Source organism: Chiloscyllium plagiosum, unplaced genomic scaffold (assembly GCF_037043375.1).
Source record: "Chiloscyllium plagiosum isolate Xiang-an unplaced genomic scaffold, Cpla_swu_hap1 HiC_scaffold_39, whole genome shotgun sequence".
Lineage (NCBI taxonomy): Eukaryota > Metazoa > Chordata > Chondrichthyes > Orectolobiformes > Hemiscylliidae > Chiloscyllium > Chiloscyllium plagiosum.
Window position 1 is genome coordinate 42996509 of NW_028270177.1, and position 26752 is coordinate 43023260.

Below are 26752 nucleotides of genomic sequence, written 5' to 3' on the forward strand. Positions count from 1 at the left end.
CGGTGGAGGGCACCGTCGACCACGTCGGGGGGGAAATTGCGGTCCTTGAAGAAGGAGGCCATCTGTGTTGTACGTATTTTGAACTGGTCCTCCTGGGAGCAGATGCGGCGGAGACGAAGGAATTGGGAGAATGGGATGGCGTTTTTACAGGGGGCAGGATGGGAGGAGGTGTAGTCCAGGTAGACCTTAATCCCAAACTAAACTAGTCCAACCTGCCCGCACATTCTGGAAGCAAACTTTTTTTCTGTATCCTCGCTAGTGTGATTACGTCCAATCGGTGATGTGAACATTATTTCCTATTTTTATTCTCCATTTCATTTGAAATATCCATTGGCTTTTGAAATACACGCTGAACTTGAATAAAAACTGAATGAACCACAGATGCCCCAGCACTGATTCCTGTGGCAAACTGTTAATTACAAATTGTAATGTTGAAAATGCTTCCTTTATCCTAATGTTGTTCTATTAATTAGACAATCTTCAATCCATGCTAGCTTACTACCCCAACACCTTATGTTATGAACGAATCTTAACTATGATATCTTATCAAATGCTTTTTGGAAATTCTAGTATGTTACATTCCCTTTTATCCTGTTGTTACCTTCTCAAAGAATTTGAAAATATTTGTCCGACCCTTCATGAAGCCATGCTGTTTGTATTTGATTATGTATATTTCTAAATGCTCTGCATCCTTTGTAACAGACCCTAACTTTTTTTTCAATGACAGCTTTAAGCTAACTGGCCTATAGTTATTGTTTTCTGGCTCCTCCATTTTTAGCAAGGGTAGTTTTCCAATTCTTTGGGGTTTTCTCAGAATCGCAGGATTCTTGGACGATTACTCCCAGTAATCTCACTAGCTACTTCCCATAGTATCCTAGAACATAACTCAAGAGGTCCAAGGGTGGTCTTAATCTTTAATACCATTAGTTTCCCTAGGTAGTTTTCCTTTAATGATAGTTACTTTGCTGTTGTGGCCATTTCAGAGACATGGATAGAGCAGGGTGAGGAATGGATGTTGCAGGTTCCAGGGTTTAGATCTTTCATGAAGAACAGGCAAGGTGTGGCCTTGTTAGTCAAGGATAGTATAATGGTTGAAAAAACTTTTGACGAGTACTCGTCTACTGAAATAGTGTGAGTTGAGGTTAGAAACAGGAGAGGAGAGGTCACACTGTTTGGAGTTTTTAATAGGCCTCCGCAGAGTTCTACGGAGGTGGAAGAGAGGATTGGCAAAACTATTGAGTAGGAGTGAAAGGAACAGGGTGGTCATTATGGGGCACTTTAACTTCCCCAACATTGACTGAAAATGCTATAACTCTAGTACGTTGGATGGATCAGTTTTTGTCCACTGTGTACAGGAGGGTTTCCTGACGCAGTATGTTGAAGGGCTGACAAGAGGGGAGGCCACACTGGATCTGGTGCTTGGTAATGAACCAAGCCAGGTGTTTGATTTAGTTGTAGGTGATCACTTTGGAGAGAGTGACCATAATTCAGTTACGTTTAGTTTAGCGATGGAAAGGGATAGGTACATGCCACAGTTCAAGAGTTATCAATGGGGCGAGGGCAATTATAATGCGATTAGGCAAGAATTAGGATGCATAGAATTGGATAGCAAAATGCAGGGGATGCAGACAATGGAATTATGGAGCTGGTTTAAGGAACAGATATTGTGTGTCCTAGATAGGTATGTTCCTGTCAGGCAGGGAAGAAGTGATAAGGTAAGGGAACTGTGGTTTACTACAGAAATTGCATCTCTTGTTAAGCAGAAGAAGGAGGCTTGTGTGTTGATGAGGCAATGGAGAGTTACAGATCAACGAGGAAGGATTTAAAGAGAGTTATGAAGAGCAAATGAGCAGTCTTCAGCAAATAGAATAAAGGAGAACCCTAAAGCTTTCTATAGGTATGTGAGGAATAAAAGGACGTGTGGGGTAGGAACAGGGGCAGTCAAAGACAAAAGTGGGAAATTGAGTGTGGATCCTGTGGAGATTGGAGAGGTGCTAAACAAACATTTCTTATCAGTTTTCACTTCAGAAAAGAAGAATATTGTAGAGGAGAAGAATGAGGTATGAGATATTAGACTAGAAAGGATCGAGGTTAGTTACAAACAGGTGTTATCAATTCTAGGAGGAATGAAAGTAGACAAGTCCCCGGAGCCGGATGGGATTTATCCGAGGATTCTCTGGGAAGCTAGGGAGGAGATAGCAGAGCCTTTGGCTTTGATATTTGAGTCGTCATTGTCTACAGGTTTAATGCCAGAGGACTGGAGGATTGCAAATGTTGTGCCTTTGTTCAAGAAGGGCAGTAGAGATGACCCAGGATATTATAGACCAGTGAAACTTACTTCTGTTGTATGAAAGGTTTTGGAAAGGATTATAAGAGATAAGATTTATAATCATCTAGCACGCAACAATTTGATTTCAGATAGTCAACATGGTTTCATCAAGAGCACAAACGTCGTTTAGTTTTTTGAGAAGGTTACCAAGCATGCAGATGAGGGTAGGGCAGTTGACATGGTATACATGGACTTCAGTAAAGCCTTTGATAAGGTTCCACATGGTAGACTGTTGGAGAAAATGCAGACGCATGGGATTGAGGGTGATTTAGCAGTTTGGATTAGAAACTAGTTTTCTGTAAGAAGGCAGCGAGTGGTGGTTGATGGAAAATATTCAACCAGGAGTCCGGTTACGAGTGGTGTGCCAGAAAGATCTGTTTTGGGACCACTGCTGTTTGTCATTTTTATGAATGACTTAGATGCAGGCATAGGTGGATGGATTAGTAAATTTGCAGACGACACTAAAGTCGGTGGAGTAGTGGACAGTTTGGAAGAATGTTACGGGGGACTTGGATAAACTGCAGAATTGGGCTGAGAGGTGGCAAATGGAGTTCAATGCAGCTAAATGTGAGGTGGTGCTCTTCGGGAAAAATAACAGGAAGGCAGAGTACTGGGTCAGTGGAAAGATTCTTGGTAGTGTGGATGTGCAGAGGGATCTTGGTATCCATGTACATAGATCCCTGAAAGTTGCCACCCAGGTTGATAGTGCTGTTAAGAAGGCATATGGTGTGTTAGGTTTCATTGATAGAGGGCTGAAAATGTGTTACTGGGAAAGCGCAGCAGGTCAGGCAGCATCCAAGGAGCAGGAGAATGACGTTTCGGGCATGAGCCCTTCTTTCAGGCTCATGCCCGAAATGTCGATTCTCCTGCTCCTTGGATGCTGCTTGACCTGCTGCACTTTTCCAGCAACACATTTTCAGCTCTGATCTCCAGCATCTGCAGTCCTCACTTTCTCCTTCATTGGTAGAAGGATTGAGTTCCGGAACTGCAATATCATGCTCCAACAATACAAAATGCTGGTGCGGCCACTCCTGGAATATTGTGTACAGTTCTGGTCCCCATATTTTGGGAAGGATGTGTAAGCTTTGGAAAGGGCGCAGATGTACCAGGATGTTGCCTGGTCTGGAGAGAAGGTCTTATGAGGAAAGGCTGAGAGACTTGGGTCTATTCTCATTGGAAAGAAGGCAGCCAAGAGGGGATTTAATAGAGACATACAAGATGATCAGAGGATTGGATAGGGTAGACAGTGAAAGTCCTTTTCCTAGGATGGTGGCGTCAGCTTGTACGAGGGGGCAAAGCTACAAATCGAAGGGTGGTAGATTTAAGACAGATGTCAGAGGCAGGTTCTTTACGCAGAGTGGTAAGGGCGTGGAATGCCCTACCTGCCAATGTAGTTAACTCAGCCACATTAGAGAGATTTAAACAATCCTTAGATAAGCACATGGATGATGATGGGATAGTGTAGGGGGTCGAGCTGAGAATAGTTCACAGATCGGCGCAACATCGAGGTGCGAAGGGCCTGTTCTGCGCTATATTGGTCTATGTTATATGTTCTATGTTATTGTATTTATTCCCCTCCATCTGTTGCCAGTTGAATTAGTTTGGAATTTGGAATGCTAATAGTGCCCCTTACCATGAACATTGATGCAAAGCATTAATGCAACTCCTGGTTCTCCATTTCTTTTCTCCTTGGCTTGATTCCCAAAGAAGCCTATGTTCACCCTTCCATTTTTTTCAAATACTTAGATGATCTTATTATCTATTTCTATTGCTTGCTTGTTCACCCATTCACCCTCTTATTATTTTGGTTGTCTTTTTTTTGATTTTAAAAACTCTTCCCAATCCTCTGATTATTCATCATGGTTATCTTTTTATTCCTTTCAATTTGATGCTATATTTAACTTGATTAGCCATAGGATTGATTTATCCCTTAGAATCCTCCTTCCTCAGTGGCATATACCTTTGGGGCAAGACATGATTATTCTCATAAATGAGGAATTGTGATGTTCTATCCTAATGATTTAAATTTTAAAGTAAATGGTAATTGCATGAAACTGTCAACATTTTCCGAAGGTTATGGTGGGTTAAGGTCTGCCTCGGTCTCAGTTTTTCCAATATTTCAAACTATTGCAGAACCAAAAAAAAATTAACATTTGCTTTTCAACTATGTAGTATTTTCATTGATGAGGATTCAATTTACTTGAAAAAAATAACTAGACACTGTACATTTTGTAATATCACAGCTCCAACATATAGTGTATATGGATTTCAGTAAAACGTTTGATAATGTTCCCCATGGTACACTATTGTAGAAAATGAGGCATGGGATTGAGGATGATTTAGTGGTTTGGATCAGAAAATGGCTAGCTGTAAGAAGACAGAAGGTGGTAGTTGATGAGAAATGCTCATCCTGGAGTTCGGTTACGAGTGGTGTACCACAAGGATCTGTTTTGGGGCCGCTGCTGTTTGCCATTTTTATAAATAACCTGGATGAGGGTGTAGTAGGTTGGGTTAGTAAATTTGCAGATAACACTAAAGTCGGTGGAGTTGTGGATAGTGCTGATAGATGTTGCATCTTATAGAGATGTGCTGAGAGGTGGCAAATGGAGATTAATGTGGAAAAATGTGAGGTGATTCACTTTGGAAGGAGTAACAGGAATGCAGAGTACTGGGCTAATGGTAAGTTTCTTGGTAGTGTGGATGAGCAGGGAGATCTGTGTCTATGTACATAGATCCTTGAAAGTTGTCACCCAGGTTCTTAAGAAGGCATACGGTGTGCTGGCTTTTATTGGTAGAGGGATTGAGTTTCATAGCCATGAGGTCATATTACAGCTGTATGCAACTCTGGTGCGGCTGCACTTGGAATATTGTGTACAGTTCTGGTCGCTGCATTGTAGGAAGGATATGGAAGTATTGGAAAGGGTAGAGAGAAGATTTACTAGGATGTGCCTAGTATGGAGAGAAGGTCTCATGAGGAAAGGCTGAGGGATTTGAGACTGTTTTCATAAGAGAGAAGATTGACAGGTGACTTAGAGACATACACGATGATCAGAGGATTAGATAGGGTTGACAGTGAAAGTCATGGCTTTGAGGAGTGATCGATATAGGACAGATCTTAGAGGTAATTTCTTTACTCAGAGTAGTAACAGTGTAAAATGCTTTGCCTGCAACAGTAGTGGACTCACCAACATTAAGGGCATTTTAATGGTCATTGGATAAACATGTAGTGATAACAGAACAGTGTACATTTTAAGGGCATAGTGCAACAGTGAAGGCTGAGGGCCTGTACTGCGCTGTGATGTTCTACATTTACAAATAGTAATTGCTGACTTGAATGGTTTGAAATTTGGAGCAGCCAATACAGGCACATTTAATAACACATCCCTTAATCTCTCAAAGACAAAATGACAAGATTCTGACTAGTTAAGCTTATGGAATAAAATCAAATATATAGAGCAATTACTGTGCTGGAATTTTAGCTAAACCTGTGAACTCCACACATTTTCAAGAATTGTAGTTATGTCACAAGATGAGGGCTTAAGTGATGCAGGGAAATTGAAAATATTAGCACTGATTTCCCTGGAACAGCACAGGTCAAGAGACGATCTTGAACATGTTTCCAACTTGAGAGAATTTTATAGAGAAAATCTGTTCTATATGGTGAGTGTGGTCATAAGTTCAAAATCATTTCAAAAGGATCTAGAGGGGAGATGAAAATCTTTTTCACGTATCGCGATCTGGTGTGTTCTATCTTTAATATTATTAATTAATATTCATGAATAATTTTAAAACGAAGTTGTGCAGAATGTTGAATAAGGCTATTTCATTAACTAATCATTCTTCACCATTTATTTAGAGTTGGGGTAACCGATTTTGGAGGGCAAGGTGTAAGGAACAAGGTGATGGTGGTGGTTTGATGGGACCAAAGGAGTTGGATGGGAGGTTAGAGGAGGGAGTTTAGGATGCCGAATAAGCAAGGAGAATGGGAAGCTCATGGGGCTGAAGGTGAAGTTAACGATGCTGGTGAGCAACATTGAACAACATAGAGTCATAGAAATTGACAACATGGAAATAGACTCTTTGGTCCAACTTGTCCATGCTGACCAGATATCCTAAACTAACTAGTCCTATTTGTCAATACTTGGCCCAAATCCTTCTAAACCCTTTCTATTCATAAACCCAGCCTTTTAAATGCTGTAACTGTTCCTGCCGTCACTACTTCCTCTGGCAGCTCTTTCCATACACACACCACTCTGTGTGAAACAGTTGCCCCTTATGTCCCTTTTAAATCCCCCTCCCCTCCCTAAACCTATGCCTTCTAATTTTGGACTCCCCAACCCCAGGGAAAAGACCTTGTCTATTTACCTTCTTCATGTCCCTCGTGATCTTATAAACTTCTAAACTCAGCCTCCTACATTCCAGGGAAAATAGTCCCAGTCTATTCACCCTCTCCCTATAGCTCAAATCCTCCAACACTGGCTACATCCTTGTAATTTTTTTCAGAACCCTTTCAAATTTCACAACATCCTTCCGATTGGAGGCAGACTAGAATTGCACATAATATTCCAAAAGTGGCCTTGCCAATTTGTGTTGCTGAGACTCTGTATATCACAATTTTGTGTAAGAACTCTTCACTTAAAGTAGGAGCAAATTACTTCAAATCCTGGAATCCACACTGAAAATGACAGCTCTGATGAAGAGGCATCTAAACTCTAACAGTTAGCTTGCTCTCCATGGACGCTGTCTGACCTGCTCTACACTTGTTTACTTTATTTAAAGGTTGCCTCCGTCCTCTCCCTGCCATCACCTCCACTCCTCTGCAATCTCCCCACCTCCACCCTTACCCACACCTTTGCCCTAATGAACCAACCCCTCCACAGGTCTGCTGGTGTTCCCTCCCTCTGTGATCTTGCTGGAACCTCGTTTCATTCCAGTTGAGATTTATTTGATTGCACACAGCTCCACCTCCCAAAATCATCTAAAGCTCTCTTGAATGCTTCAATTGAATCTGTTTCATGATACTTCTAAGCAGTACAATCCAAACCTGAGTCACTTGCTGTGTAAAAATGTTTCTTGTTCACTTTACTTCCCACTTGTTTCTTTTGCAAAAGATTTTAAGAACCAATTTTTTTTTTTAGATATTTTTATTAGAAATTTAATATTTTTACAAGTTTACAAAAATAAACAAAACTCTCAAGTACAAACATTGATATACAATTAAATCTTAAATATATAATAACCAAAATTTAACAAAAGAAAAATACCGAGGAAAAATAAACAAAACTCAACTAACTACTAATCTAACCTACAACTAACCAGAGTGTATATTTAAGTCTCTTACATTATTCAAATAAGAGAAAGAGAAGAAAAAAAAACAGCGGATAACATAGAAATTGGGTAGTGAGATACATGCTCGGAATGTGTTAACATCAAATGTAACAAAAACCCGTATTCGTGCGGGATTCCTCTCCCAAGGGGCCCCGGACCAGCCAGGTTCGTAATCTCAATTAAATAAAAACCCTTGTTAGGATAGCCGAAATATCTGTATTCATATAATTCAAGAAGGGCTGCCATATTTTATAAAATAATTCGGTCTTTTGGTGCACCATATTTGTAAGGAAGTCAAGGGGAATACATTCCATAATTAATCTGTGCCAATTTGAAAGTCCAGGGGGGCCCTCAGCCACCCAGTTTACCAAATTATTTTTCCTTGCACAGAAAGAGGAATAGAAAATAGTCTCTTCCCGTACATGTCCAGGGAGGATAAGTTCGAAAAGCCCAAAAGGAGAGATACAGGGTCCACTTTAATTTCTGTTCCTAAAATTTCTGTCAGGGCACTTGCTACTTTAGTCCAGTATCTACGGATCTTATGACAGGTCCATAGGCAATGTACAAGAGTGCCCACCTCTATTTTACATTTGGGACACATTGGAGATGCTCCTGCCTTAAAGTTTGCCAATCGAACCGGTGCTATATGGGCCCTATGAAGTATCTTCAGCTGGATAGCCTGGGTTCTGTTACAAATAGTAATTCTTCTAGCATTTTCCCAGATATCATTCCACGTTTCTATAGAGATTTCTAGTCCCAAATCCTGATCCCATGTTTTAAGCAGATTGTCCATATCTCCCGATACTTCATGTAATAAATGATAAATAGTACTGATGGAGGATACCCCCATTGGTCGTAGTACTCTACATTCTCTATCTGATTTATAAAGACTATCTAATAACGTAGTCTTCTTCTGTATATAGTCTCGAATTTGGAAGTATCGAAAGAGGTCTCCATTAGGTAATCCGAATTTCTGACGCAGCTGTTCAAAAGACATCAGGACTCCATCTTTAAACAGGTCCCCTAGACATGAGATACCCCTGGATCTCCAGAGTTTAAAAGTGGCATCTGTAAACCCCAGTTGGAATCCCCATGCTCCTCCTATCAGCGCATAGGGGGATGTTTTATGTGAGTTGCCCTCATTTTGCCGCATTATATTCCAAGCTTTGATTGTATTTAGTATTATAGGGTTTTTATAGTGATCTGTAATGATTTTCCTCTTGTCTGAAAATAAAAGGTTAATAAGTGGGCATTTTACTTGAGAAGCCTCGATGTCCAGCCAGATTGATTGTGGATCTAACAAGACCCAATCAGCTAAGTAACTTAATTAGGAACTTAACTGATATTTCCTAAAATCTGGGAAGTCCAATCCTCCCCTTGCCTGTGGAAGCTGTAGCTTCTTCAGCTTAATGAGGGGCCGTCTATGATTCCAGATAAAGGAACCCAACCAGCCTCGGCAACATCACTGGAAGCATTCTCATAGGGTATAGGAGACGGGGCAGGACATTCATTTTAATTAGTGCTATTCTACCCAGCCAGATAATTGGAAGGTCTCCCCATCGCTGGAGGTCCTGCCTTATCCTTTCCAGTAAATGCACAAAGTTAGCCTTGTATAACTGACCAAATACTGGGGTAATAAAAATGCCTAAATATAAGAAACCCTCCAGGGACCAACGAAAGGGAAAATGGGATCCGTCCACTAAGTGGGGTATCATAGCAAGGCCACCCATTGGCATAGCCTCCGATTTTGAGAAATTAATTTTATAGCCTGAGAATGCGCTAAACGTATTAATAACTTGGATTAAGCGAGGTACGGACATCAGAGGATTACTGAGGAATAAAAGAACATCATCTGCATACAGGGTAATTTTATGTTTACCTGTACCAATCCTTGGGGCCGTTATATTAGGATCAGCCTGTATAGCTTCTGCTAGTGGTTCAATTATTAGCGTAAATGACAATGGCGAGAGAGGACATCCCTGACGGCAGCCCCTACCCACACTTAAGCTTTCCGAACCTAATCCATTGGTAACCACAACTGCTTTGGGATCACTATACAATGTTGAGACCCATTTGGTAAACTCCTTTCCAATGCCAAACCTTTCCAATGTGTAAAACAAATATGACCATTCAACCCTATCAAATGCCTTTTCCACCTCTAATGAAACTACTACTCCTGGTATCTTTCCCTGATGGCAGGCTTGAATCATATTCAAAACCTTTCTAATATTATTGGATGATCTACGGCCCTTAATAAACCCCGTCTGATCCTCCTTTATAATATGTGGCAGTACCCTTTCTAGTCTCAGTGCTAACGTTTTAGAAAGGATTTTAAAATCTACATTTAGCAAGGATATTGGTCTGTATGACGTACAATCTTCTGAATCCTTTCCTTTTTTAAGGATAAGAGAGATATTTGCCTCTTTCAGCGAAGGCGGGAGACAGCCCTGACTAATGCATAGTTATACATGTCCATAAGTGGACCAGCCAATATTTCTGTAACTTCTTTATAGAATTCAGCTTGAAAACCATCTGGGCCCGGTGCCTTACTGCTCTGAAGTTGCCTGATTGCGTCAAGTTGGACTGTTAGGGGAGCATTTAAGACCGATACCTGTTCCGGAGTTAGGCCCGGAAAGGTCAAATTTTAAAAAAATGATTGCATCCTCCTAGTCCTGTCTTCACAATCCTGCGATTTATATAAATCAGAATAAAATTTTCTAAAGATTGCATTAATCTTTTTATGATCATGAGTCAAAATACCCGTACTTTCCTTGATAGACGTGATAGTTTGAGGGGCCTTTTTTTTTCTTTGCAAGAAATGCTAAGTATCTACCTGATTTGTCGCCAAATTCGTATAACCTTTGTTTTGCAAATAATATTTCCCTCTTAGCCGTTTGGGTAAGCGTAGTGTTTAGAGCTGTCCTAAGGGCCGTAATCCTTTGCAATTTAATAATAGAAGGTCTATCAGCGTATGCAGTTTCAGCTGCTTTTAAGCAAGCTTCGAGCAGACGCTGTTGTTCTCCCTTTAATTTTTTCTGGGTCGCTGAGTAGGAGATGATCAAATTACGCGTAAGCTTTGATGGTCTCCCACATCATTGATGGGTCGCTGACTTTATAAGGGGATGTCCCATTGTTCCTCGCCTTGGTTTCCATATATACAGCAGCATGGTCGGAAATTGCTATACTACCTATTTTACAGGATGATATGGAATTTAAAAAAATCAAGGGGGCAAAAAACATATCAATTCTGGTATGGCATTTATGTGGATTGGAGTAAAAAGAAAAATCTCTGCCCTGTGGATGAAGACATCTCCATACATCTACTAATCCTAATTCTTTGTTCAGATCCCCCAATTGTCGAGATCTGGGAGATGCTCCTGCAGTACTCTTGGGAATCCTATCTATTTCCGGATCCATAACGCAATTAAAGTCTCCCCCTATAATTGTATGACGGGCACCAAGAGCCATCAATTTTGAGAAGGCTTCGCTTATAAATTTAAAGGGGGGGGGGCAGTACAAATTTAAAATCCCATATTCTTCTCCATTTATAAGGGCTTTAATCAGAATATATCGTCCAGATTCGTCTTTTATCTGATTTAGGATTTTGAAAGGGAAATTCTTCCGAACAAGAATACAACTCCCCTACCTTTTGAGCTAAAAGAAGAAAAAAAGGCCTGATCAAATCCACCCTGTCGTAATTTCAAGTGTTCTTATCCAACAGATGTGTCTCCTGTAGGAGAGCTATATCAATTCTTTCTTTCTTAAGATTTGATAATATTTTCTTCCTTTCGACTGGCGAATTACTTCCCTTGACATTCCAGGTGCACCACTTAACCGACTGATCAACCATAATCATCCGGGCAAATCCGAGATCCCTCGGGAGGGGAAACCCTATCCAAAACATCCCAAGCATAGAGCATATAAAATTCACAAAAATAAAGGCTCTCTAATACACTCACAACAGTATAATAAAAAACTATTTCTAAATAATAAAAAAAAACTTATTTAAATGGAGATTTTCCTGTTTGTTCCCAGGGGGTGTCACTTCCTTTCCAAAGGTCCATCGTATCCTCTCCCAACCAATACCCCACCCTTGACCCAGGCGCTCCTCAATAGGATGAGGAGAATTCCGGTATAATACAAAGCTAGAGTTAACAGTGAGCACCCTACCCCCACCCACACCTGGATATATTTAGTAATGTTAATACCATGTATAAACATATATAACTATCAAATTACAACCTCAACAAATAATAATTAAATATAATAATACAAAATAGCAAGGGAAAACAACCCCGCTCCTAGAGACCGAGGTAAAATAGAATAAGGTGACCACCTCCCCCTACTAACATTAACTAAACTCTCTCACATATATACACACACACACACACATATATACACACACATACATACATACGTATACACATACATACATAGAATAATAAAAACACCAACCCGAAGGGGGGGAGAAAATAGTTAACTAGAGAACAAATAAATAAATCCCTCTCCCCACCCCCCAAGATAATATTAAACAGTAAGGTAAGAAAAAAGAAAAAGTGGGGGGATATAAACCGGAGTGGGGGAAAGGCAAACCAACATCCATTGTCTCTTACAATTTATCTAAGAGAACCCAAAAATTCCTTAGCCTTTTCTGGCGATCCAAAGTTGTACACGGATCCTTCATGGTTAAAGCATAGCGTCGCTGGGTAGCGTAAGGAGTACTGAATATTTAAGTCCCTTAAGCACTTCTTCGCCTCATCGAATGCCTTCCTCTTTCAGACCAGAGCTGGAGAAAAGTCCTGGAATAACATGATCTTGGATCCTTTATAGATCATGGCTTGGGAATCTTTTCCAAGATTTCTAGAGGCTTCTAGGAGTATCTGCCTTTCCCTATAGCTCTGCAGCCGGAACAGGACCGGGCGAGGGCGCTGGTTTGAGCCGGGCCCGCGTATTGCAACCCGGTAGGCCCATTCCACCCTTACCTGGCCTGAGCCAGCCTCCAGATTTAAAAGCTGTGGCAGCCACTGCTCGAGAAACACTGTAAGCTGGCCTTCCTCTTCCCGTCCAGCAAACGAATATTTTTTCGACGACCTCGATTATCGAGGTCATCAATATGATTCTCTAAGGTCTGGACTCGCTGTTCGAGAGTCCGGACCTGATCCACGGCCGATTGCGCTGTAGTTTCGGAGGTCGCGGCCTTTAGCTCTGCCCGTCCGACTCGGCGCTCGATTTCTTTAATGTCTCGGTCGTGCTTTTGCAGCGCGGCCGAGAGTGAGTCCCATCGACTTTGGGATTCTTCAATGAAAGCATCAATCTTCGCATCCAGTTTGGAGATGATTTCCACGAGGCTCGCCACCGTAGGCAAGTACCCCGGGGCGGCTGTGGACGCCTCTGCTGCAGCTGGAGAGGGTGGGGGAGGGGTTCCTGCTTGCTGAGAGCTGCGGGCTCCCTTCCCTTTAGTCATTTTTACTGAAGATTAAATTGTTTAAATTCAACACTAAGCAACTAATTCAATTAAGCAGCTATTTTAAATGATTTGGTGAGTGTAGTGGGGGTGGGTGACCCACTTTGCCCAAGTCTTGGGAGGAGCACTGTAGACTCAGACTTGCTGGGTCGCCGCCATCTTGGATCCCCCAAGAACCAATATTTAATCCTGTTGTGAATGGCAGCAATTTCTGTTTGCCCACTCTGTTCAGACCCGTGTGACCAACTCTGCTTTTCCAGCAACACACCCTTTTGACTCTGATCTCCAGCATCTACAGTCCTCACTTTCTCCCTGCTCAGCGCCTCTGCCTTACAACCTTTCTTCAAAAAAAAGGACAAAATAACAACTTAAAGTCACAGCACCATCACACACCACACTAATGGGTCTCTTTATTTCTTACTGTCTGCAAGTTCTTTATACCAAATTGTATCACCTCACATTTCTTTGATTTGAATTTCATTTGACAGCTATATCCTATCACACTTCACCTGGACTTCTGGTTTGGTTACCCAAATCCTAGATAATTATTAAAATCATGCGGAGTTCTAGCATAGAAATGGGCTATTCGCCCCCTGTGTAAGAGAAAGTGAAGATTGCAGATGCTTGCGATTAGAGTCGAGACTGTGTTGCTGGAAAAACACAGCAGATCAGGAGCAGGAGAATCACCGTTTCAGGCAAAAGCCCTTCATCAACATTCCTCCTATGTAATCTAATTCTACTCCCCTCATTGCTTGTATGATTTAATGATATGCCAACACTTAATTTTTCACAGCCCAAATCTGTTACGCCATGTGAAAATTTAAAACTTACTTTTTTTTTCCTTTAGCTGAAATGATTGATTGTGAAAACATCTGATGGTCACTCAGTTTGGCTCTTCATAATGACATTTCTACCTGTGCAGCGTCCAAAAATTAAATTCACAATATGCTTCCCATTAATTTTTTTTTTAGTTTTGAGTTTATTTGCTTTAATGTTCTTTGTCAGTGTGACTCTTATCCCATTTATGAAATTTTATTTTAGCTTCTGGTTGATGCCTGGATTTATGTTGAAGAAGATTGTTCTTGGAAACTTTACAGCTGGTCCTGTGGATCCAAAAATGGCAGATGCAATCGATTTCATGGTTGACCGGGTGAGCCAAGGAGTTGAACAAAAATTACTGTCTAAACACTGACATGTCTGAGTTATACAACTTGAATTATTTGAGCAGTTAGTACTCTACAGAAAACAAGCATGGAGAGAAGAATCACCACTTCATTAAGCATTTGAACAAATGGCAGGTCAAACCTTTTAAGCCCAGAAAATCCCAACATTAAAAAAAGATCGAGGTTCTCATTCAAATCAACTGTGTGGAACTCTGTCATTGTGCAGTGGCAAAATGTAGTATATCAGAGTCACAGAATCCCTACAGTGCAGAGGGAGGTTATTCAACCAATGAAATCTACAATAAGCCTCTGAAGAGCATACCACCCAGACCAAGCCCTCACATTATCCCTGTAACTTCTTATTTACCATGACCAATCCTAACTCAGCATGCCAAGCTGGGGAAAGCCCAGCTTGAAGCATCTGCAGGCCCATTACTTAAGAAAAGAGTGTAATGTTTGATTTTCTAACTTTATTTTCCACTTTTATACAAAGAATGCTGAATGTTTGAACTTTTATCTTTATTTTTCGACTTCTGTAACTAATACTTTGTACCCCTGTACTTTGTGGCGATATTGTAAAGTTTTTCACAGTACCTTTGAACCTAGTACTTGAGTACACATGACAGTAAAATCTACATCTAACTTAAATGTAATCTAATCTAAACTAGCCTGCACGTTCCAGGACATCACAGGACAATTTAGCATGACTAATCTTTGGACTATGTGAGGAAACCTGAGCATCTGGCCAAAACCCACTCAGACACTGGGAGAACATGCAAACTCCACACACACCCAAGATTGGAATCAAACCCAGGTCCTGGTGCTATGAAGCTGTTGTTATTCAGTCCCTCAAGGCTGTTCAGGCTGAGCAAGACTGTGGAGGAGTCGGTGACAGTTTAAGAGCGCATAGGTACAGTGAATTCATAAAGAGCAGGAGAGAGAAGTTAGAACTTCTTAAAACATGAGATATTGGATCAGTAGCTTCATAAAGTGAAAAGCAGACCTGTAAGAGAAGGGCAGTAATAGTGAGAGAGAAAATTCACTGGCAGAGAGCGCATACAATTTGTTTCTTCCTGCAGTGTGAGGAGAACAGGTATGACCATAAGTAAAAGGAGCAGGAGTAGGCTATGTACTTGCTCTACCAGTAGGATCACCATCTGATCCAATGTTCCTCAAAATTACATTTCTGCCTTTTCCCCATAACCCTTAGTTTCTCCTACTGCCTAAGAAACTATTTCTCTCAACCTTAAACCTACACAAGGACTCTACCCCCACAGCTCGCTGCGTTAAGGGTTTAGACACATAAGACCACAGTGAGAAGAAATTTTTCCTTCGTCAATGAAAGTGCCCATGGTGCTGGAAGTTGTATATTGCCCCATTGCAGGAAATAACTAAAGAGGTTCTTTTTCTGGTTGGTGCTCACAGGGATCAGTACTGGGTCCACAACTGTTTACAATGTATGTTAATAATTTGGATGAAAGAAGCAAATATTCTGTAGCCGAGTTTGCAGATGACACAGGTTGGTGGAAAAGCAAATTGAGAGGGATGCAGGCAGTTTAGAGGTGGGCAATATTGATGGGTTAAATAAGGGCAGACACGAACAAAACAGAGAACGAAGTAGGACTAATCAATTAAACTGCATTTATTTCAATGTAAGAGGCCTAACAGGAAAGGCAATGAACTCCAGGCATGGTTCAGAACGTGGAACTGGAATATCATAGCAGTTACAGAAACGTGGCTCAGGGATGGGCAGGACTCGCAGCTTATTGTTCCAGGATACAAATGCTATAAGAAGGATAGAAAGGGAGGCAAGAAAGGGAGGAATGGGGCTTTTGTGAAGGAATATCATTGCAGCTGTTCTTGGGGAGGATATTCCTGGGAATACGTCCAGGGAAGTTATTTGGGTGGGACTAAGAAATAGGAAAGGGATGATCATCTTAATTAGATTATATTATAGACCACCCATTAGTCAGTGGGAAATTGAGAAGCAAAGTTGTAAGGAGATCTTAGTTATCTGTAAGAATAGTAGGGTGGTTACGGTAGGGGAATTTAACTTTCTAAACATAGACTGGAACTGTGATAGTGTTAAGGGTTTAGATGGAGAGGAGGTTAAGTGTATACAAGACAATTTCCTGATTCAGTATGTGGATATATCTATTCGAGAAGGTGCAACAGTTGACCTACTGTTGGGAAATATGGCAGGGCAAGTGACTGAGGTGTCAGTGGGAGCATTTTGAGGCCAGCAGCCATAATTGTATTAGTTTTAAAATAGTCATAGAAAAGGATAGACCAGATTGTAACATTAAAAGTTCTAAAGTGGAGGAAGACCAATTTTAACGGTATTAGCAAGAATTTTCAAAAATTGATTGGAGATGGATGTTCATAGGTAAAGCGGTGGCTGGAAAATGGAAGCCCTCAAATTAGATAACGAGAGTCCAGAGATAGTATGTTCCTGTTAGAGCGAAAGGAAAGGCTGATTGTTATAGGGAATGCTGGATGACTAGACAAATTGAGATTTTGGCCAAGAAAAGGAAGGAAGCCTATGTCAAATATAGACAGAAGTTGAGTGAATCCTTGGAAGAGTTTGAGGGAAATCAGGAGGACAAAAAAGGGACATGACAGCTTTAGCAAATAAGGTTAAGGAGAATCCAAAGGGTTTTTAGAAATACATTAAGGACAAAAAGGTAACTAGGGAGAGAATAGGGCCCTCAAAGATCAGTAGGGCAGCCTTTGTGTGTAACTGCAGGAGATGGATGAGCTACTAAATGAGTATTTTGCATTAGTGTTTACTGTGAAGAGGGACATAGAAGATATAGAATACAGGGAAATAGATGATGGTATCTTGAAAAATGTCCATATTACAGAGAAGGAGGTGCCAGATCTCTTAAGATGTATAAAGGTGACTAAATCCTCAGGACTTGATCAGGTGTACCCCAGAACTCTGGGAAGCTAGGGAAGTGATTTCTGGGCCATTTGCTGAGATATTTGTCTGATGGGTAGTCACAGGTGAGGTGCTGGAAGACTGGAGGTTCGCTAGTGTGCTAACTACTATTTAAGAAAAATGGTAAGGAAAAGCCAGGGAACTATAGACCCCTGTAAGTGTGACATCCATGGTAGGCAAGTTGTTGGAGGAAATCCTGAGGGACAGGAATTGCCTGTGTTTGTAAGGACTGATTAAGAAATCATGTGGTGTTGGAGAAACACAGCCGGTCAGGCAGCATCTTGGGAGCAGGAAAGTTGACGTTTCGAGCATAAGCTCTTCATCGGAATTTCACTAACTTAAGTTTTTAGTTTTTTGAAGAAGTAGCGAAGGGGATTGTTGAGAGTAGAGAGGTGGGCATGATCTATATGGACTTCAGTAAGGCTTTTGTCGAAGTTCCTTCATGATAGACTGATATAGCAAGGTAATACAGGAAGAACTAGCCATTTAGATACAGAACTGGCTTGAAGGAAGAGGGTGATGTGGAGGGTGCTTTTCAGACTGGAGGCCTGTGACCAGTGGTTGGCCACAAGGATCGTTGCTGGGTCCACTGCTTTTCATCATTTATATACATGATTTGGATGTGAATAAAAGTATGGTTAGTAAGTTTGCAGATGACACCAAAATTGGAGGTGTATTCGACAGCGAAGAAGGTTGTCTCAGACTACAACGGGATCTTGATCAGATGAGCCAATGGGCTGAGGAGTGGCAGATGGTATTTAGTTTAGGTAAATGTGAGGTGCTGCAGTTTGGAAAGGCAATTCAGGATTTATAAACTTAATGATAAGGCCCTGCGGAGTTTTGCTGAACAAAGAGATCTTGGAGTGCAGGTTCATAGTTCCTTGAAAGTGGAATCGCAGTTAGATGGGATAGTGAAAGGACATTTGGTATGTTTTCCTTTCTTGGTCAGAGTATTGAGCACAGGAGTTGGGAGGTCATGTTGCAGCTGTACAGGACGTTGGTGAAGGTACTTTTGGGATATTGTATGTGATTCTGGTCCTCCTCTGAGAAGGATGTTATGAAACTTGAAAGGGTTCAGAAAAGATTAACAAGGATGTTACAAGGAGGATTTGAGCTATAAGGAGAGGCTGAATAAGCTGGAACTGATTTTCCTAGAGCATCAGAGACTGAGGGGTGACCTTGTGGAGGTTTATAAAATCATGAGGAGCTTGCATAGGTTAAGTAGACATGGTCTTTTCCCTGGGGTGGTGGAGTGACCAACTAGACGGCATAAATTTAGTATGGGGGAAAAGTTTAAAAGGGACCTAAGGGGCAACTTTTACACATGGAGGGTGGTACTTGTATAGAATGAACTGTCAGAGGAATTTGTAGAGGCTGGTATAATTACAACACTTAAAAGGCATCTGGATGGGTGTATGAATAGCAAGGGTTTAGAGGGATATGGGCGAAGTGCTGGCAAATGGAGCTAGATTAATTTAGGGTATCTGGCCGGAATGGATGAGTTGGACTGAAGGGTCTGTTTCCGTGCTGTATGACCCGATGACTAAGTGGGCAAAAAGTTGGCAAATGGAGCAAAATGTGAGAAAATTTAAAGTTGATTTTCATAGCATGATAGAATCCCTATAGTGTGGAAGCAGGGCATTCAGCCAATTGAGTCCATACCAACCCTCTGAAGAGCATCCCACACAAGCACGTTCCATCCCTGTAATTATACATTTCCCAAGGCTAATCCACCTAGCTTGCACACCCCTGAACAGAATGGGCAATTTAGCATGGCCAATCCATCTAACCTGCACATCTTTGGACTTTGGGAGAAAACCGGAGCACGCGGAGGAAACCTATGCAGTCACGGAGAGAGTGTTTATGTCGCATTGGTACAATTAGTCGAGGGTGGAATTGAACCTGGGTCCCTAGCACAAAAATATGGTGACAATGAAAGCTTTTGACTGTATTTAGATCATAGAGTCATACATATCTGCATCACGGAAGCAGACCTTTCGGTCTGACTTGTCCATGCTGACCAGATATCCCAACCCAATCTAGTCCCACCTGCCAGCACCCGGCAGGTGGGACTTTATTCCATGCGATCTGACCTTGCTAAACAGTCTCCCATGGGGAACCTTGTCAAATGCCTTACTGAAGTCTACATTGATCACATCTTCTGCTCTGCCCTCATCAATCCCCTATTCATATATCCATCCAAATTTTTTAAATGTTGCAATTGTACCAGCCTCCACCACTTCTTCTGGCAGTTCGTTCCATACACGTACCACCCTCTGTGTGAAAAGGTTACCCCTTAGGTCTCTTTTATATCTTTCCCCTCTCACCCTCTAGTTCTGGACTCTTCGACCCCAGGGAAAAGACTTTGTCTATTTATCCTATCCATGCCCCTCATGATTTTGTAAATCTCTATAACGTCACCCCTCAGCCTCCGACGCTCCAGGGAAAACAGTCCGAGCCTATTCAATCTCTCCCTATAGCTCAAATCCTCCAACCCTGACAACATCCTTGTAAATCCTTTCTGAACCCTTTCAAGTTTCACAACATCTTTCCGATAGGAAGGAGACCAGAATTGCATGCAATATTCCAACAGTGGCCTAACCAATGTCCTGTACAGCTGCAACATGACCTCCCAACTCCTGTACTCAATACTCTGACTAATAAAGGAAAGCATACCAAACGCCTTCTTCACTATCCTACCTACCTGCGACTCCACTTTAGATTAGATTAGATTACTTACAGTGTGGAAACAAGCCCTTCGGCCCAACAAGTCCGCACCACCCCGCCGAAGCGCAACCACCCATACCCCTACATTTACCCTTTACCTAACACTACGGGCAATTTAGCATGGCCAATTCACCTGACCTGCACATCTTTGGACTGTAGGAGGAAAACGGAGCACCTGGAGGAAACCCACGCAGACATGGGGAGAACGTGCAAACTCCACACAGTCAGTCGCCTGAGGCGGGAATTGAACCCGGGTCTCTGGCGCTGTGAGGCAGCAGTGCTAACTACTGTGCGACCGTGCCACCCACTGTGTCACCGTGCCACCCACAAAACCCTTCATCAGGAATCAGCAACCCACCCAGACCTATTTCCCTCTGAAGGAGACTCCGAACACTATGGGCAATTTTAGGAAACCCACGCAGACACGGGGAGAATGTGCAAACTCCACACAGACAGTCGCCCAAGGCTGGAATCGAACCTTGGTCCCTGGGGCTGTGAGGCAGCAGTGCTAACCACTGTGCCACCGGCCCCGCAGGGCTTTTAAGAACCTGCATTCCAAGGTCTCTTTGTTCAGCAACATTCCCTAGGTCCTTACCATGAAGTGTACAGGTCCTGCTAAGGTTTGCTTTCTCAAAATGCAGCACCTCGCATTTATTTAAATTAAACTCCATCTGCCACTTCTCAGCCCATTAGCCCATCTGAATAAGATCCCATTGTAATCTGAGGTAAGCTTCTTCGCTGTCCAGTACACCTCCAATTTTGGTGTCGTTTGTAAACTTACTTACTATACTCTTATGCTCACATGCAAATTATTTATATAAATGATGAAAGGTAGTGGACCCAGCACCAATCCTTGTGGCACTCCACTAGTCACAGGCCTCCAGTCTGAAAAACAACCCTCCACCACCACCCGCTGTCAGTTTTGTGCCAGTTCTGGATCCAAATGACTAGTTCTCCCTGTATTCCATGCGATCTGACCTTGCTAAACAGTCTCCCATGGGGAACCTTGTCAAATGCCTTACTGAAGTCTACATTGATCACATCTTCTGCTCTGCCCTCATCAATCCTCTTTATTTTATAGTAACACAAAGTAACACACGTGACAACATCATTCATATTCATTCATTTTCATAGTTTCTGCATTACTACCTGTGCCATGTGCAAATCGGCAAAGGATGAAAACAATTAGAAGTAAGTGTCTGTGAGCGCAGTGTGGGTGAAATTGGTTCTGATTCATGGATCACTGGCATCAGGCCTAGGGAAAGAGAGAATTGATGTGGGTTTCATTTGAATCATACTGGCAAATTGTCTAATTAAGGTAAGGCTTTAAGCTAATTAGTAGGGGGAGGGGTTCAGTTGAAGGGAAGTTTAACAAATCGAAAAGAAATGAGTCAGCAGACGTGCAGGGTTGTGAAAAGCTGAATCATAGAATCCCTACATTAAATGTGGGGACAGGCCCTTTGGACCAAAAAGTCCACACTGATTCTCCGCAGAGTAACCCACCCAGACCCATTCCCCAAACCCATTACTCTCCATTTGTCCCTGACTAATGCACCCAACCGACATATCCCTAAACGCTATGGGCAATTTAGCATGGCCAGTTCACCCCACTTGCACATCTTTGGATTGTGGGGTAAACTGCAGCACCCGTTGGGAAACCGATGCAGACAAGGGGAGAATGTGCAAACTCCACACAGTGTCCCGAGACTCTGCTAACCACTGAGCCACTTTGCCACCCCTGTTTTAATCGAAGTGTGACAGGAACAGTAGAAAATATATGCAGAAGCATGCTGCAGAAATTAGAAGCAGAAAGATTAATGCTGATAAGTCAAAACTTAAGACTTTGTCGGATTGCATGCAGTATTTGTAGCAGTATTTGTAACAATTGATAACATAAGTGAAAGTAACTTGATTGCAGAGATGTGGTTAGTATGTCCAAGACTGGGGCTCAACATAGAAGAGTATTTGACATTCCATAGAAAATACCAGCTGAAATAGACCATTTGGCTCTAGAAACCTGCTCCACCATTCAATATCATTATTGTTAATTATCCAACTTAATACTCTATTCCTACTTTCTCCCCATATCGCTTTAGGCTAAGAACTATATGTAACATTTTCTTGCAAACATTTAATGTTTTGGCCTCAACCTATTGCAGAGAACTTCACAGCCTTGCCACATTTTAAGTGAAGAAATTTCTTCTCATTTTTGTCCTAAGAATATCCATGTTCTTAACCTGTGACCTCTGCTTATGCATTCACAGGTCACTGAGAACATCCTTCTTATGTTTACCCTGTCTAGTTTAGTTAGACTTTTTATAGGTTTTTATGTGAGAGCCCCTCATTCTTCCAAACTCCATGTATTCCTAACTAATCAAGCCTCTGTTTTATGTCCCTGCCATCCCAGGTCACAAGCTAGTGAACCTTTGTTGCCCGCCCTCTAAAACCAGAATGTCTTTCCTCAGAGTGAGACCAAAACTCTTTCCTCATTGTGGAGAGAGTGAGGACTGCAGATGCTAGAGAAGTCAGGGTCAATAAAGTGTGGCGCTGGAAAAAGGCATAGCAGGTCAGGCAGCATCTTAGGAGCAAGGGAGTCAACGTTTCAGGCTTGGTGAAGCCCATAGCATTGACTCAATCGCTCCTCAGATGCTGCCTGACCTGCTATGGTTTTTCCAGCACCACACTTTAGTGACTCTGGTCTCACTGAAGCCATATGCAATTGCAGTTAGAGATGCCTGCTGTTATACTCTAATCCTCTCACGATAAAGATCATTTGCCTTTTTCACCACCTGCTGCACCTACCTACATGCTTACTCTCAACGACTGGTGTATAAGGGCACCCAGGTCTTATTGCACCCCTCCCTTTCCCAGTCTATTGCCATTCAGATAATCTGCCTTCCTGTTTTTGCTACCAAAGTAGATAACCTCACATTTATCACATTATGCTTCATCTGTCTCCTTAAAACACAAAACAGAACAACACAGACAAAGGCCATTTGGCCTACCATATCTGTGCTGAAAAGTGTGGCACTGGAAAAACATAGCCAGTGGCACGGTGGCTCAGTGGTTAGGACTGCTACGTCAGACCACCAGAGACCCGGTTTCAATTCCCATCTCAGGCAACTGTCTGTGTGGAGTTTGCACATTCTCCCCGTGTCTGTGTGGGTTTTCCTCCGGGTGCTGCGGTTTTCTCCCACAGTCCAAAAATGTTCAGGTTAGGTGAATTGGCCATGCTAAATTGTCTGTAGTGTTAGGTGAAGAGGTAAATGTAGGGGAATGGGTCTGGGTGGGTTGCTCTTTGGAGTGTCGGTGTGGACTTGTTGTGCCGAAGGGCCTGTTTCCACACTGTAAGTAATCGAAAAACGGTGAGGCAGCATTCAAGGAGCAGGAGACTTGATATTTTGGGCATAAGCCCTTCATCAGGAGTCCTCACTTTCTCCTCTCCAGCATCTGCAGTCCTCACTTCCATCTTCTCTAGCATTTGCAATTCTCACTTTCTCCCTTTCTAACTTCTGCAGTCCTCACTTTCTCCCACACTTCTGATGAAAGGCTTATCCCCGAGACATCGACTCTCCTACTCCTCTGATGCAGCCTGACCTGCTGGGTTTTCCAGCACTACACGTTTCGACTGACTCTCCAGCATTTGCAGTCCTCACTTCCATCATGTCTGTGCCAACTATGATGCTATTCTAAACTAATCACATCTGCTTGCATGTCGTATGTATTCTGTTTTCTGCCTGTTCATATGTCTGTCTAAACACCTCTTAAAGTTTACTTGCATTTCTGAATCTACCACCTCTCTTGGCAGTGTGTTCCAGGCACCTACCACCATCTGGGTTAAACTTCCCTCATCCACTTCCTTTAAAAGTTCCACCTCTCACCTTAAATCTATGCTCCCTGGTATATGACATTTCCATTCTGGGAAAGAGATTCTGACTATCCACCCTCTCCATGGCTCTCATAATTTTATATACTTCTATTAGCTGCTGAGCCTTTGACAACTCTTGCAAAAACAATCCAAGGTTGTCTTCCCTCTCCTTATAGCTAATACACTCTAATCCAGGCAACATCCTGATAAACCCCTCTGCATCCTCTCTATAGACCACATCTTTTCTATAGTGCAGCAGCCAGAGCTGGGCATAATACTCCAGATTTGTTCTAATTAAAATTTTACATGGTTGTGACATGTCTTGCCAACTTTAATACTCAAAGTCCTAACCAATGAGGGTTGCCTTTACCACCTAATCCACTTGTTTTACTACTGTTAAGGATGTGTGGACCTTGATGACAAGGTCCCTCTGTATATAAAAGCTCTTAAGGGGCCAGTCATTTTCAGGGTATTTTCTTCTTGCACTTGACCTCCAAAAATGCAGCACCTCTCACTTGTACAGATTAAACCCATCTGCCATTTCTCCACCCAACTTCCCAGCTAATCTATATCCTGCAGCATCCTTTGATACCCTTCCTCATCATCCACAATGCCATCAGTTTTCACGTCACTTGAAAATTGCAATGTTAGAAAAATCAGGCCACTTATATATTCTTCTAAATAATTTATACACATTACAAGCAAGAGAAGTCCCAGCTCTGATCCTTGTGGAACCCACTGGTCGCAGACCTCCAGTCAGAAAAACACCCCCCCACAACTACCCTTTGTTTGATATGTCCAAGCCATTTTGGTATCCAACATGCCAACTCACCATGGTTTCAATGTGATTTGATCTTCTGGACCAGCCCACCGAGAGGGAACTTATCAAGTGCTTTAGTGAAAACTATGTAAACCATGATGATAGAGCAGGGTGAGGAATGGATGTTGCAGGTTCCAGGGTTTAGCACTTCCATTAAGAGCAGGCAAGGCAGTAAAAGAGTTGGAGGTGTGGCCTTGTTAGTCAAGGATAGTATAACGGTGGCTGAAAGAACTTTTGATGACTCGTCTACTGAGGTTAGAAACAGGAGGAGAAAGGTCACACTGCTTGGAGTATTTTTATATGCCTCCACAGAGTTCCAGTGAAGTGGAAGAGAGGATGGGCAAAATTATTCTGGGTAAGAGTGAAAGGAACAGGGTGGTCATTATAGGGGACTTTAACTTCCCCAACATTGACTGGAAATGCTATAACTGTAGTACGTTGGATGGATTAGTTTTTGTCCAATATGTACAGGAAGGTTTCCTGACATAGTATGTCGAAGGGCAGACGAGGGGAGGCCACACTAGATCTGGTGCTTGGTAATGAACCAGGCCAGGACTTTGGAAAGAGCGACCATAATCCAGTTACGTTTAGTTTAGCGATGGAAAGGGATCAGTACATGCCACAGGTCAGGCATTATCGATGGGGCAAGGGCAATTATAATGCGATTAGGCAAGAATTAGTATGCATAGAATGGGGTAGCAAAATGCAGGGGATGCAGACAATGGAAATGTGGAGCTGGTTTAAGGAACAGATAGTGTGTGTCCTTGATAGGTATGTCCCTGTCAGGCAAAGAGGAAGTGATAAGTTAAGGGAACTGTTGTTTACTACAGAAATTGCATCTCTTGTTAAGAAGAAAAAAGAGGCTTATGTATTGATGAGGCAAGATGGTTCAAATGAGGCAATGGAGAGTTACAGATCAGCTAGGAAGGATTTAAAGAAAGAGTTAAAAAGAGCAAAGAGAGGACGTGAGCAGTCTTTAGCAAATAGAACCCTAAAGGAGAACCCTAAAGCTTTCTATATGTATGTGAGGAATAAAAGTATGACTCGGGTAGGAATAGGGCCAGTCAAAGGCAGAAGTGGGAAGTTGAGTGTGGACCCTGTGGAGAACGGGGTCCAAACACTTCTCATCGGTTTTCACTCCGGAAAAGAAGAATATTGTAGAGGAGAAGAATGAGGTATGAGATATTAGACTAGAAAGGATCAAGGTTAGTTATGAACAGGTGTTATCCATTCTAGAAGGAATGAAAGTCCCCTGGGCCAGATGGGATTTATCCGAGGATTCTCGGGAAAGCTAGGGAGGAGATAGCAGAGCCTTTGGCTTTGATATTTGAGTCATCATTGTCTACAGGTTTAGTACCAGAGGACTGGAGGATTGCAAATGTTGTGCCCTTGTTCAAGAAGGTTAGTAGAGATGACCCAGGTAATTATAAACCAGTGAACCTTACTTCTGTTGTAGGGAAGGTTTTGGAAAGGATTATAAGAGATAAGATTTATAATCATCTAGCACGCAACAATTTGATTTAAGAATGTCATTTAGTTTTTTGAGAAGGTGACCAAGCATGTAGATGAGAGTAGGGTAGTTGACGTGGTATACATGGACTTCAGTAAAGCCTTTGATAAGGTTCCACATGGTAGGCTGTTGGAGAAAATGCAGAGGCATGGGATTGAGAGTGATTTAGCAGTTTGGATTAGAAACTGGCTTTCTGTAAGGATGGAAAATATTCAGTCTGGAGTCCGGTTACAAGTGGTGTGCTAGAAGGATCTGTTTTGGGACCACTGCTGTTTGTCATTTTTATGAATGTATTAGCCACAGGCATAGGTGGATAGATCAGTAAATTTGCAGACGACACTAAAGTCGGTGGAGTAGTGGACATTTGGAAGAATGTTACACATTACAGGGGGACTTGGATAAACTGCAGAATTGGGCTGAGAGGTGGCAAATGGAGTTCAATGCAGCTAAATGTGAGGTGATGCACTTTGGGAGGAATAACAGGAAAGCAGAGTACTGGGTCAATGGAAAGATTCTTGGTAGTGTGGATGTGCAGAGGGATCTTGGTGTCCATGTATATAGATCCCTGAAAGTTGCCCCCCAGGTTGACAGTGTTGTTAAGA

At 42.2% G+C, this 26752-nt stretch overlaps 1 protein-coding gene across 1 annotated transcript in view; it reads left to right on the top strand.

The window, feature by feature from the left end:
* spg21 (SPG21 abhydrolase domain containing, maspardin) overlaps positions 1-26752 on the top strand; it is a 136164-nt gene that overhangs the window by 37555 nt on the left and 71857 nt on the right. The window contains exon 5 of the mRNA XM_043677697.2: positions 14163-14271. Coding sequence (XP_043533632.2) covers positions 14163-14271 — 109 coding nt within the window. The remainder of the gene's footprint in view (positions 1-14162; positions 14272-26752) is intronic.